This window comes from Lagenorhynchus albirostris, chromosome 20 (assembly GCF_949774975.1).
Source record: "Lagenorhynchus albirostris chromosome 20, mLagAlb1.1, whole genome shotgun sequence".
In the NCBI taxonomy this organism is placed as follows: domain Eukaryota; kingdom Metazoa; phylum Chordata; class Mammalia; order Artiodactyla; family Delphinidae; genus Lagenorhynchus; species Lagenorhynchus albirostris.
In genome coordinates this window covers 12,769,749-12,784,340 of record NC_083114.1, presented here as the reverse complement: position 1 = coordinate 12,784,340, position 14,592 = coordinate 12,769,749, and the positions used below count along the sequence as shown (strand labels likewise).

Here is a 14,592-nt window from a genome sequence, read left to right as displayed (position 1 = left end):
GAGAGTGAAGAGACAACCCATAAAATGGGAGAAAATATTTGTAAATCAAATATCTGATAAACGTCAGAATATATAAAGAACTCCTACATCTCAACAACAAAAAAGACAACCCAATTTAAAAATATGCAAAGGATCTGAAAAGACATTTCTCCAAAGAAGATATGCAGATGGCCAACAAGAACATTAAAAAATCAGTACTCATTAGGGAAATGCAAGTCAAAACCACAGTGCCATACAACTTTGAAGCAGTCAGGCTGGCTACTATTTAAATACACACACACACACACACACACACACACACACACACACACCAACAACAACAGAAAATAGTGTGTGTTAGGAAGGATGTGGAGAAACTGGAACCCTTGTGCACTACTGGTGGGAACGTAAAATGGTGCAGCTGCCAATATGGTGGTTCTTCCAAAAGCTGAAAATACAATTATCACATGACCCAGCAATTCCACTTCTGAGTATATATTCAAAAGAATTGAAAGAAGAGTCATGAAGAGGTATCTGCACACTCATATTCATAGTAATATTATTCACAATGGCCAAAAGGTAGAAGTGTCCATTGAGAGATGAACAGATAAACAAAATGTGGTATATACATACAATTGAATATTATTCAGCCTTAAGGAGGAAACTGACATGAGCTGTAACATGGATGAACCTTAAGGATATAACGCTAACTGAAATAAGCCAGTCACAAAAAGACAAATACTTTTAGATTCTATTTATTTTAGGTAACTAGAGCAGACAAATTCACAGAGGTGGAAAGGTGAAGAAGGGTGGTTGCCAATGGCTAGAGGAAGGGAAAAATAGGGAGGTGTTGTTTTAATGAGTAGAGAGTTTTAGTTTTGCAAGATGAATAGAGTTCTGGAGAGTGATTGCACAACAATGTGAATGTACTCAACACTACTGAACAGTACACTTAAAAATGGGTAAGATGGGGGCTTCCCTGGTGGCGCAGTGGTTGAGAGTGCGCCTGCCGATGCAGGGGACACGGGTTCGTGCCCCGGTCCGGGAAGATCCCACATGCCACGGAGCGGCTGGGCCCGTGAGCTGTGGCCGCTGAGCCTGCGCATCCGGAGCCTGTGCTCCGCAACGGAAGAGGCCACAACAGTGAGAGGCCCGCGTACGGCAAAAAAAAAAAAAAAAAAAAAATGGGTAAGATGGGAATTCCCTGGTGGTACAGTGGTTAAGAATCCGCCTGCCAATGCAGGGGACATGGGTTCGAGCCCTGGTCCGGGAAGATCCCACATGCTGTGGAGCAACTAAGCCCATGCACCACAACTACTGGTGCGCTCTAGAGCCCGCAAGCCACAACTACTGAGCCTGAGTGCCACAACTACTGAAGCCCATGTGCCTACAGCCCATGCTCTGCAACAAGAGAAGCCACTGCAATGAGAAGCCCACGCACCGCAACAGCGTAGAGCCGCTCTCCACAACTAGAGAAAGCCCGCATGCAGCAACGAAGATCCAACACAGCCAAAAATTAATTAATTAATTAATTAAATTTTAAAAAATGGGTAAGATGGCAAATTTGGTTTTATGTGTATTTTACAATTAAGAAAATTTTTTTAAATTTTCTTAATTTTTAAAAAAATGGGTAAAGGACTTGAATAGACATTTTTCCAAACATCCAAATAAGCATATGAAAAGATGTTCAATATCATTAGTCATTAGGGAAATGCAAATCAAAACCACAATGACATACCACTTCACACTCACTAGATCTGTAGATGTCAACAAACTGATTCTAAAGTTTGTATGGAAAGGCAAAACATCCAGGATAGCCTACACAATATTGAAGGAAAAGAAAAAAGCTGGAAGAAAGGAAAAAAAAAGTTGGAAGACTGACACTACCCGACTTCAAGATTTGCTATAAAGCTACCGTAATCAAGACAGTGTGGTACTGGCCAAAGAAGAGACAAATAGATCAATGGAACAGAATACAGAGCCCAGAAATAGACCCTCACAAATACAGTCACTCGATCTTTGACAAAGGAACAAAGACAATTCAATGGAGAAAGGATAGTCTTTTCAACAAATAGTGTTGAAAACAACTGGACATCCACATGCAAAACAAAGAATCTATACACAGACCTTACACCTGTCACAAAAATTAACTCAAAATGTACCGTAGACTTAAATGTAAAATGCAAAACGCTACAACTCCTAGAAGATAACACAGGAGAAAATCTAGGTAACCTGGGTTTAGTCATGCCTTCTTAGATACGACACCAAAAGCACAATCCATGAAAGAAAAAGTTGGCTAAGTTAGATTTCCTTAACCTTAAAAACTTCTGCTCTGTGAAAAACACTAAGAAAATGAAAAGAAAGCCACAGACTGAGAGAAAATATTTGTAAAACACATGTCTGATAAAGGACTGGTATCCAAAACATAAAATGAACTCTTAAGACTCAATAAGAAAACAACCCAATTTAAAAATGGGCAAAAGATCTAAACAGACACATCACCAAAAATACACAGATGGGAAATTAGCATATTAAAAGATGCTTTACATTGTATGTCATTAGGGAATTGCAAGTTAAAACCAAGTTTAACACAAATAGGATTTTGCACACCTATTAGAATGAGGAAAATCCAGAACACTGACAACACCAAATGCTGACGAGGATGCACAGCAATAGGAACTCTCATCCACTGCTGGTAGGAATGCAAAATGGTACAGCCACTATGGAAGACAGTTTGACAGTTTCTTCCAAAACTATATATACTCTAACCACACAACCCAGCAATCACACTCCTAAGTATCTACCCAAATGAGATGAAAGATTATGTCCACACAAAAACATGCACACGAACGTTTATAGCACTTTTATTAATAACAGTCAAAATTTGGAAACAACCAAGATGTCCTTCAATAGGGGAATAGATAAACTGTAGTACATCCATACAATGGAATATTACTCAACAATAAAAAGAAAAGAGCTATCAAGTCACAAAAATAACCCTAAATGCTAAGTGAAAGAAGCCAATATGAAAAGACTACATACTGTATGGTTCCAACTATATGACATTCTGGAAAAGACAACACTATAGAGACAGTAAAAACATCAGTGACTGCCAAAGGTTTGGGGGAAGGAAGAAGGATAAAGAGGTGGAGGTTGGAGTACAGGATATTTTTAGAGCAGTGAAAATACTCTGCATGATAATATAATGGTGGATACCTGTTATTATACATTTGTGCAAACTCAGAGTGTGCAACAGTAAAAGTGAACCTTAGTGTAAGCTATGGACTTTAGTAATATAATAACGTATCTATACTGGCTCATCAACTGTAACAAATGTACTACACTAATGCAAGATGTTCATAATACGGAAAACTGAGAGCTGAGGAAGTATATGGGAACTCTCTGCACTTTCTGCTCAATTTTCTGTAAACCTAAAACTGACCAAAAAAGAAAATTAAAGAAGAAAAAACCCACAATGAGGTATCACTTCATACCCACTAGGTTGGTCATAATCAAAAAAATGAAAAGTAACAAATGTTAGCATGAACATGAAGAAACTAGAACTCTCCTACACTGCCGGTGGAAATGTAAAATGGTGCAGCCACGATGAAAAACAGTTTGGCAGCTTCCCAGAAAGTTAAACGTAGAATTACCATATGACCCAGCAATTCCATTCCTAGGTACGGACCATAATTAATGGTTAATTTTGTTACATGAATTTTACCACAATTTTTATTAAAAGCCATTGAGGGGAAAATTTTTTTTAATTATATTTTCTAGTTAACAAGAAAAAAAACAATTCATTAGATTATTACAAAGAAGAAAAACTGGGAAAGGAGACAAGAAATGAGTGAGAAGGGAAAACAGAAGATGGATAAGAATAAAGGGGAGAGAAAAATAAAGCCACAAAGAGGGGTGAAAAAAAATCTCAACGCATATCACAAAGAGAATAGGACAGAGGTAAAAAGCAGAGAGACAGAAAGATTCAATAGATTCTGCAGGAAGTGTATCTGTAAACCACATTACTTAATCAACAATTTCCATCCATAAATAAGTATTAGGAATATTTTTGAATCTTTGTAGAATAAAAATATCAATTCAAACACTGTTTATTTGGGCAATGAATTTTACAGCATTAAGAAAACTCTCCCTGCTAATGAGCACGTTAGCTGCTTCTTAAACCTTTGGTACTTACCAGTGGCCCCTCCCCCTCTCCCTTGAAGTCAGCTTCCGCACTAGGAGCTCTGTCAGCTCCCAAGGCTCACCTTTAGAGGCACATTTAGAGGAGTCTGGTAAGATCTAAAGAGGTACAATTTGGCACTTACTGTGCTTCTGCTAAGGAGACTCCTTAGGTGAAAAGCTAAGTTGAATGAGGGGATGATCTGAGGAAAGGAAGGAAGGATGTACTTCAGACTAGTTGAGGACTTTAAAGGGGAGAGATAAAGGGAGCCTTATTTTCCTTCCAGAAGTGAGTAACCTAGTTCAACCTAGGGAAGGGAAACAATACAAGATTCAGAGCAGAAACCTTGGTCAAAAACAAAGAGTGATGTTTGGCTGGAGAATAAGCATTCCCCTAGGAACTTAAGTGCAGTAAAAGTGGATTTAACTGAAGTGAGGGATCCCTGACAACTTACCTCTGAAAGTAACAGTAACAAAAGGAGTTTGAGGATGGGAGGCAGAAGGGGATATGCTTTGGGTTATAGTGCTCAGATGAAATCTAGCTCCAGGAGCTGATGCTATCAAAATTCATATTTCTAACACACTGCCTGCAAAATACTTCCCCATCTAAGATTTCTTACCGTATACACTGCCAGCAGAGCCAACTGGTTATAGGGGCGCCCATTCTTGGGAGCAATGTGCTGGGCTTTCAGGTACCAGCTGTAATAGAAAAACAGTAAAAAAAAAAAAAAAAAAAAAAAAGTTCTCTATCAACACTTTCCCAATTCATCACCTGATAGCCCTTACTAATTAAGCTGTAACCTTGGAGTGGTAAAGCATGAGGCAAATAGGGTCACCTGTAGGACATATATATAGGAGGCAGCTCAGGTGGCCCATTGCTCTTAATAGGGCTTGGATTAAAGCCACACAGGGAAGAGGAGTAATGAACAAGAGGCAACAGTACCTGCGTGCTTTCCCGTAGTTTGTCGTGTCATTGGCTTGCTCCCGATACCTGGCAATATCTCCTTGGCAAATCATACATCGCTGGGCACTGATCAAGGCATATTTTACCTTCAGGAAAAACAATCAGTTAGTAGCATATACCCAAGAAACTCTAACTTCAACCCCAAAGGACAGGGATGGGGTCAAAATAACAGAGCAGCATTCATAATAAGGCACCAGTCGTCCTCAACAAAGCAAAAAGTTTTCAGTCTAACCTTGACTAGAAAAAAAAGCCAACAATGTGATGCAAAATTTACTGAGAAAGAGTGCAAAAGGGAGGAGGTCATTCTTATTTCGAGTCCCAGTCAAGTGGAAGAAAACATTCTGACTCTCTTTGTAGTAGCTGTGTGATCTCAGCTAAGTCTTTGGGACTCACTTTCTTCATCGGCATATAAAAATACCTATCATAGGGAAACTGTGGGGAATAAGTGTAAAAATATAAATTATAAAGTGAAATACAGGGAATTCCCTGGAGCTCCAGTGGTTAGAACTCGATGCTTTCACTGCTGTGGGCCTGGGTTTGTTCCCTGGTTGGGGAACTAAGATTCCACAAGCCACGCAGTGCGGCCAAAAAAAAAAAAAAGTGATATACAAATATTAAAATAATTGTTTACTCTGTTCTTTTCCTGCCATCATCTTTCTCTCCTCAAACTGTTAATACAACTGTATCGTGTTACTGCATTGCATCCCCTTTGCAAGACAATAATAATTCCCTAAAACAATAAGTTACCCTTTAGCAAACACCTACAACGTGCCAGGACTGGGTAATACTACATGTTTCCTCACTGATGGGCTTGGCATCTGTCACTCAATGAGAAAACAAAAGAGCAAATCCTTAACAATCCCAAGACACGTACCCAACCAAAAAAACCTTCCTAAGGAACATCACTTCATAAGATATAATACCACTCCACCCACAGACAAGAAATTACCATGTCACTGAATAAAGTAGTAGATACTGACCCCACAGGAAGGCTCATTTACTAGCTAAGTGAGTAGCTACTGCACATCAGCCTCCTAACACATAACTCAAAAGTATGCCTCAGCAAAGTTATACATCACTACATGTCATACACCTTCAGAGTTCTGACTACTCCACACATTCTCCCTATGAATGAACACCAAGAATCCTTGGTATTTAACCGGTAAAGCACCAAGGAAACTGCTGTTTCCACTCTACAGCCACTTTGCTACCTCAACGGGGGGAAGAAAACAAAAACAAATTCGGCCAAAGGCTCTCCACCATCCTCAGAATAAAGTACTAGATGGTCCAGCCTCTGCTGCTCACCTCTCCAGCACCACTTCCCCTCTCACTCTCTGTGCCTCAGACTAGGCTGTTCTCAGTTCCCCTATCACATGGTGCTTTTCCCACTCCAGGACCTTCACACGTACTGTGCCTATTGCCGAGGATACACCTTTCACCTGGCCAAGGTCTCCGGTCTTCAGCCTCAGCTTAACTGTGACTTCCTCAGGCCTCTATGATCCTCCAAGCCCCTTCACACCACACCCCACAACATCCTCTGCGGAAGTCAATGCATCTGCAATTACCAATGCAACACCTGTACTGATCCCTAATCAAACTCCAAACTCTGAGAGCTAGGAACATGACTTTCTCGTTCCACACTGAATTAGGTGTGCCTAGAATGGCACCTGGCATGGAGGAGGGACTCAACAGATACTTGCTGACTAGTAATAGAACCTGTGCATGGCAATTCATCAGAAGGAGCAGAAAGGCAAGAGGAAGCCTCTGCTCCATAAATCACACTCCTTTCTCTAATGAATCAACCTCTTCCTCTCCCCTGGCCCTTTCCTCTCAACATACAATTACGCTAAAGTCTCTCCAAGCTTAGAAACAAACTTCTCTTGACACTATGTGTTTTTTTTTTTTTTCGGTACGTGGGCCTCTCACTGTTGTGGCCTCTCCCATTGCAGAGCACAGGCTCCGGATGCGCAGGCTCAGCAGCCATGGCCCACGGGCCCAGCCGCTCCGCGGCACGCAGGATCCTCCCAGACCGGGGCACGAACCTGCGTCCCCTGCATCAGCAGGCGGACTCTCAACCACTGCGCCACCAGGGAAGCCCGACACTATGTCTTTTGACTACCATCTTCCCTTCTTGCCTTCACAGCCTTCTTAAAAGAACAGTCTAAGTTACCCTCTCATTATATCTGCTGCCCCTCTTCTCACTCACTACAATCTGGTCTCCATCCTCTCCAACTAATATAACTCATGATAAAGTCATCCAATCCAATGGACAGTTTTTAGTAATCTTAACATTTGAGGATTTTACAGCACTTGACAATTTTACCCACCACCTTAAAAATCTGACCCCCTGCTCTCTGGCTAGCTTTCCTAGTTTCCAACTTCTGCTTCAACTATCACCTACACATTGATGACTTCTGAATCTCTATCACCAGCCCAGCTCTTTCTCCTGAGCTCCAGACACACCATAACATTCATTTGTTCATTTTCAAGCTCCTCCACCTAAGGTGATCCAAAACTAATCTCTTCCTTCCCAGCCTCTCTCCTAGGGCACAAAATGGGAGATGATCTGGTCTCCTCAGGCCTCCAATCTCATCATTCACACCTAACCAGCCAGCAATTCAATTCTACTCCCTTATATCTTTCCAATCTGTCTCCTCTTCTCCACCTCCACCACCTCTACCTCAGTTCAGGCCCACACCTGCCCCTCCTACTTCTACTCTTGCCCAAACTCATCCATTTGCCAGACTGACTGGTTCCAAGAACAAATCTATGCTATCCATTTGTTGAAAATCAATCAATAGCTTCTCACTGCTTTCAGGAAAAAATCCAAACTCTTCAGTGTGGCATGTAAGAGATTATGATCCATCCCTTCCTACTTCATCAGCTTTACCTCCTCCAACAGTCCAATCCACATCACAGACAACAGCATGCTGACCTCTTATTCTTTCCCAGCAAGGTATGAGTCTCTCACTGTGCCCTGTATCAAAACTGCCCCTTCAAAAAAAAAAAACTGCCCCTTCCACTCCTAGTCATGTTTCAAAACTCAACTTGACAGTCTCTAAGAAACCTTCCTTGACCCCCACCAGTCTAAAGCAGATTCAATTCCTTCCATGCCCCTTCAACACTCTATATATGCCACTGCCGCAGTACTCATGACATTACGTTATAGTTGTTGGTTTAATTGGTCTGTTCCCCCACAGGGCTGTATTTTTCATTCTTGTATACTCAACACCTAGCATAGTGCCTAGCACATAACTAACACCAGATAAATGCTTACTAAGTGAGTGAATAAATTTAAGATAAAGAAGCTGGCTTACTGTCTTTCGTAATGGCTTGCTGCGAATGGCAAGACCGTCCATGTAGTCCTCCAGTTTGAACTTGTAAGTAACCTGCAGCTTCTGAAGCAAACTATCAAAGAAGTCACTACCCTATAAAGAGAAAAAATAAGAATCAGCCGAATCAGCCTGTTCTGATCCAATCTACCCAGAAAGTGGGGCAAGGGACCCTTTCACAGTTTTGTTAATGCTCAGTCATCTGATGTAAAAGGAGGCATATACAGTATTTAGTGGCCACCAACTAAGCATAAGACAAATTGATAGCATAAGCCTTTCCGTGGTTTTAAAGATATGAAACACACACACACACACACACACACACACACACACACACACACACACACACACACACACACACACACACACACACACACACACACACACACACACACACACACACACACTCCAGCTAAGACATTCAGAAAGCTTCCAAACTCAAAACTAACTCCAATTGTCAGTAAGTTATGGTGTCAAGGAAGTAACAGACATAGGGTAGGCCTAAACCCAAGAAAAGAGCATACAGTTTGTTGTCAATGTTGTTATAAAACATACTATTTTGGGTGGTAAAAACCCATCACAACTAAAGGATGTTGAAGTCTTTATTCTGAGAACATAAAGATGATGGTTTACCTCATCCAAGAGCTCCAAAAGTCTGTTCCGAATCTGTTCTGGGTTCTCAACATTCGGATCCTTGAGAAGCTGCCTGAACTTCTCAATCACCTGATAGAAAGCATTCTTCCACAGGATCTGATCCACATTCTGATTATCAGAGAACTCGATATCTAATAGAATACAGCGCTCATACAGCTGCAGCAGTTCAGCTCTGGAATAAAATACATGCAACTTCTAGCTCCAAATACACCACAGGAAAGGCTAGACCCAAGATCCGAGGTTCCTACAAATCAAACACCTTCCTTGGCAGGAAATCCAAAATGCCACCAGGTATAGTACTCACTCTAGTTTCCATTCTGCACAGCAGAATGTCATTCTAAAGACAGTTATGTCTAGGAAAGTAGTTCTTCCCCATATGCCTCCACCTAAATTTAACAGCCAAAGTAAAATCTTCACCACAAGTTACATGTTGTTCATTTCTTGGCACTTTAGAAAGTCTTTCCTTTTCCATATCCAGATTCCATGTTCTCTTAAAAGATTTTTTTCTTCTTAAAGAAAAAGTGGGAAACATAATCATTTCTAGGACTAGAAACAAAATTTTCTGTTGTTTTTTCCAACTCCCCTTCCCTTACAAAAATCAATGTGAAAGGGAGATAACACCTCGCAGCTTACCTAAAAGGTTTCTACCTTCCTCAGCCATGGGGGCCTGCACACCTCCAGCTTATCCCCATTCCCCTCTAGCCAGGACGGAAGCCACCATACCTGAGCTGAGCCATCTTCTCCAGGCCCTCGGGACTGATGCGGTCCCTGGAGAGCAGGTTGCTGAGCTGCAGTTCTTGGTTGTCAGCCACCCGGAGAAGCCGATGTAGCTCCTGTTGCTGCATGTTCCTCATGTGCTGCTCCATCTCCTCAGGACTCATGGTGCTGGCAGGGAGGGGGCTACAGACATACTGTCCCGATGGGGTTGGGTAGCCTGGGTAGTAAGGCGCTGGGTACACACCATTTGTAGGGCCCACCGGGTACTGCAGAGGGCTATAGCCCGTGTAAGGATACTGGGAGGCGGGGCCTGGTGTCCGGGGGTAATAATAAGGGTTGTCTGAGTTTTGAAACTTATAGTAAGATGCTTGGGCCTGGCGTGAGTCACCCCAAGAGGTAGGGCTGACTTCATCATCAGTGTCCAAGAAATGTAGCTGCGGTGTCTGGCTCTTCAGAGCAGGTTTCTGATCAGGATTGTTTGGGTCCCACAATCGTCGAGTGGTGCCTCCTCGGCCCCAACTCCGAGATCCCTTACTACCAGATCCAAATAAAAGCCGAGGTCCCGAAGGCGTAGACTCTGGAGAACCGGCTGAATTGACAGACAGGGTGGTATGGGCAGGCAGAATCAGAATGCCACGGCCACGACCCCGAAGTTCTTGTCTCAGGTTTTTGGACTCCTGCTTCTCAGAGCCTTTGCCCACACTACTCGAGCCTTTGTCTGACTTTAACCTATCCGAATCCTCCCTGGCTGACCTCACCATGGGGGAATCTTTGCTCATGGTTTCTGCATCGAAAGTAACGCGAAGAGTGCCTCGATTTTCTTTACCATTGCTTTTCTGCTCTCCCTCCCCACAGCCAGACCAGCTTCTTTCTAAATGTTTCTTCCTTTCTGAGCTCCTCTGTGGCCCATCAGACTCATCAATTCTGTCCTCATCCAAGGAGTCAGTTGAGGACATAGATACTTGTTTCTTCAGTCGTGGCCTCTCCTTGGTCCGATCTTGGCGGCGGCGGCGACTTCCATTATCAGTCAGGCCAGTCCCCTCGGCACTGTTGTTGCTACCCGCTGAGCTGGTACTGCAAGTGCGGTAGCGGTTCCTTCGTTTGTCTGAGCGGGAGTAGCGCTTCACAGAACCTGGCTTCCCCTGAGCTGGGTCATCATTCACCTTCTTCACGCCCTCCCCTTTTTCAACCCTCTTTCCTTTTTCCCCCTTTGCAGCCCTTATTCTGTCACCACTTAGGCTCTTTTCTGCCTCCTCTTTGTCTGGCTTGTTCACAACCTCCTCTTTCACATTTCCCCTACATGCATCTTCCTCTACTCTCAGTTGTTCTACCTGGTTGACGATTTCTTCCTCATCCACCCTGCTGGTCGATTCTTTGGTAACAGTCTGCAAACGCCTTCCAGGCTGATAGATCTGCATGTCAGGTTTCTTTGTTCTCTTGATAATTCTTAGACTTCGATCCTCTTGTCCAACAGTCCTAGGAAAAGACTCCTGTGCCCGAGTATTTTCTGGGTCTACAGGACCATTTTGCTGTGGGCTGTCTTTGCAGACATCTTTAATGAGCTGTGTACCACTTCCAACAGCAGAAGAATCTCTGTCATTAACAATTTCATCCTTAAATTCGTGACCTCCAGAGGGTTCCTTGATTTTAGGTCTGTTCCTTAGTCGGGAAAGACCAGGCTTATAGATTTCAAGATCTGGGCGCCTGTTATCTTTGCGCTGCCTGGGCTCCTTCATGTTTTCTGTGATGTTGGAGAGAGTGTTGGGGAGGAAGAGGTAGAAGAATAAAGGGGAAGGAAAGGAAAAGGAATTGTCATTAAAAGTCAAGCAAGAGGGACTTCCCTGGTGGTCCTGTGGTTAGGTATCCCCCTGCCAGTGCAGGGGACATGGGTTCGATCCCTGGTCAGGGAACTAAGATTCCATGTGCCACGGGGCAACTAGGCCCGCGCGCCACAACTAATGAGCCTGCGTGCCACAACTAGAGAGAAGCCCGCGCGCACTGCAACAAAGAGCCCACACGCCGCAACGAGACCCCACATGCCACAACTGAGACCCGATGCAGCCAAAAAATAAACAAACATTAAAAAAAAAAAGTCAAGCAAGAATTACACATTGATATGTTAATACTGGTGGACAAGGAAGGAAATTTCTGCAGAAACAGAAATTCTACTAGGTTTACAATATTTGTTCAGCAACTGGCAAAACTAAGAACTTAACTGTGTTGGAGCTACCTACACCTGAGTTGGGGAAACAAGGAATAAAACCTACATTCTCTTGTTACCCAAATCATATTCGGATCCACAAGACCCCAAACTACCTAATCATTGATAGAATAAAAGATCTCTAACCAGTTCTGCATTGGACTATTCTCTGCTATAGAGCCCTCAGCTCCATCCTGGTCTCTTCTTCTGCCTCTAACATTTTTCCAGTGTGGCTGAGTCCTTTTAACATACTAAGGGGTCGGGGGCGGTGGGGGGGGCAGAGAAGAAGAGGAGTATGCATAACAATCCACAGTTCTGGACATCTCTGGAGAAAAATTTGCAACTCCAGTCACTGAACTTGGCCAGGACAATCCTCTTCTTTAGGATTTCAACCACCCAATCACATACCTCCTGTTGAAGCAAACAGGAAGCAGTTCCTTTCACATTCTTCAACTCCACTCATGCTCACCAACTCTCTAACAGCAGCCAGCAGGGTCCTTCCAAGGAAATACTGCTCAGACTGTCGTCATTAGAATACTGAGACTAACTGCTACTATGATGATGTTATATGAGAAGAAAAAAGTTCCATAAAGGAGCTTTCCCTGGAGGATGATGGAAGTATTATGACATGCTCTCAAAATACCAACGACTGGGGCACTCAAGAATAAGAGAACAGGACTTTAGATACCACTCTCCAGGCTCCAGGAACTTACAGAATGACAGATAAGCAAGCATCAATTTTTTTACCTGTTACGTTTATCTGTTAAGGGGAGAGTCTACTGTAAATACCCACTAAACTGTTCAGTGGGGAAGAAACAGGAATTAGTGAGCTTACAGAGTACACTCAAAATGGAATGTTATAGAAAATCCTACTACTGTTCTATAAACACAAATGCAAACAAGCTCATAACAGGGATCACACGCTCCAGCATTTACACCCATGGGTGTAAGGAAATTGGAAAAAATACAAAACCCCACAGGGCTTCCCTGGTGGCGCAGTGGTTGAGAGTCCACCTGCCGATGCAGGGGACACGGGTTCGTGCCCCGGTCCGGGAGGATCCCACATGCCGCGGAGCGGCTGGGCCCGTGAGCCGTGGCCGCTGAGCCTGCGTGCCGGAGCCTGTGCTCTGCGACGGGAGAGGCCACAGCAGTGAGAGGCCCGCGTACCGCCAAAAAATAAACAACCCACAAAACTCTTAAGTTTAAGATACTGCTTCAGTATTTTCTGAAGTCTAAAAGACTGCTTCATCCACTACGAACAAAGGGAAAGCAGTTAACTCCAGAACAGCTCACCCTCAGCAGCCTGTGCAAGCTGGGGGGTGGGGTGGGAAGAACCACTACCACTTTCCAGAGAGGAGGGAGCAAACAACCTGAATAATCCAGTGCACATGACCCATGAAAACCAATTTCAGACTTCTGCCACAAGCCTGCAGGAATATAACTACCATTCTACACGACTCCACTGCCTAACCAAAGAGAGGTGAGACACTAGAATCTTCCTTGGTGCTTTCCTGGTGTGGCTGGACACTTTAACTTGCAAGTTGAACATTCTCCCTGATAAAAACTGCTCCCACACATGCCAAAGCCAAACCAGAGTAGAGTCAGCTCTCTGAGGTCCTGGATCCCTCCGGTGGCGCAGCCTTCAGAAGCCTGCCTTGGGGGGAAAAAGTTCAGCAACGAAGTCCCAAGCTGTTGAACCTTCCTCCTCGATGTTCCCAGCTCCTTCCAACGCTAAAGAAACGACGGGGCAGGCCTGCGAATGACTCCTCGGGGAACCATACACCCCGGGGGCCTCCACCAGACCCCGGAGCCCACTCCTTTCCGCGTCCCCTGACGGCTGGGAACCCTGTGAGAGGGCTGGGGCAATGGGGAGCAGTCACCTTCGCCGTGAGAAAGGGGGCGGAGGAAGGAACCCGGGTTGCGCTCTCCCGGAGGGACCGTAGCCGGCAGATCCCGACCCCACACCGGCTCTCTGGCTGGTAGAGCGGGGAGGGACCGCCCTCGGCCCCCGCCCCCACTGTTGGGGGAAGGGGCGGGGGCTCTGGAGCACCGCGAACTAAGCGGGGAGGAGGCAAAGGAGGAGAGGGAGGCGGGGCGGGCAGGCCCAGCCCAGGAGCTGGGCGGCGCGACTCACCTCTGCTCCCGGCCTGCGGAGCCAGAGTGGCCAGGATCCCTCGCAGCTCCGACGCGGAGATCCGGACACGCTCCAACCCCTCCGCCATCTTCGCGGCTGCTGCTGCAGCTGCAGCTACTCCACCAGCGCCGCGCGCAGCCAGGAAACCACGACGGACGGGCGGCGCGCGCGCTCACCCACCTCCCACCCTTTTCCCCGCCCCCTCCTGCCCCCCCCCCAAACGACGGTGGCCGCACTGGGAGGAAAAGCGCCGAACGCACGTTCAGTCGGGAAGAGGCGGGCCGCGAGACTGGGTGGGGCAGGCGGGCACTGCGCGTGCGCAGAGGTGTGGCCGGGAAGGTGCGCTGAGGCTGGAGTTGGAGGCGCGGCGCCTGGGAGGTGAGGTGAGGTCTGGCCCGGCCGAGCCAGGCCAGGCAAGGTGGGCGTTCGCTGC

The 14,592-nt window shown here is 45.1% G+C and overlaps 1 protein-coding gene across 4 annotated transcripts in view; it reads right to left on the bottom strand.

Annotated features, from left to right (window-relative positions):
- Positions 1–14,298, bottom strand: part of SMG6 (SMG6 nonsense mediated mRNA decay factor) — a 237,989-nt gene extending 223,691 nt beyond the window's left edge. For 3 of the 4 annotated variants that reach the window (XR_009537678.1, XM_060135026.1, XM_060135025.1), the window contains exons 1-6: positions 14,160–14,278; positions 9,832–11,566; positions 9,088–9,280; positions 8,440–8,550; positions 5,102–5,208; positions 4,779–4,857 (exon numbers count right to left, since the gene is read on the bottom strand). Coding sequence is in view for 3 of the 4 variants with exons in the window: in XM_060135026.1 (XP_059991009.1) it covers positions 4,779–4,857; positions 5,102–5,208; positions 8,440–8,550; positions 9,088–9,280; positions 9,832–11,566; positions 14,160–14,247 (2,313 nt within the window). In the remaining variant the exon portion in view is untranslated. Of the gene's footprint in view, positions 1–4,778; positions 4,858–5,101; positions 5,209–8,439; positions 8,551–9,087; positions 9,281–9,831; positions 11,567–14,159 lie in introns of all 4 variants that reach the window. The other variant, XM_060135024.1, reaches the window with a different exon arrangement.
- Between the last annotated feature and the right edge of the window lie 294 nt (positions 14,299–14,592).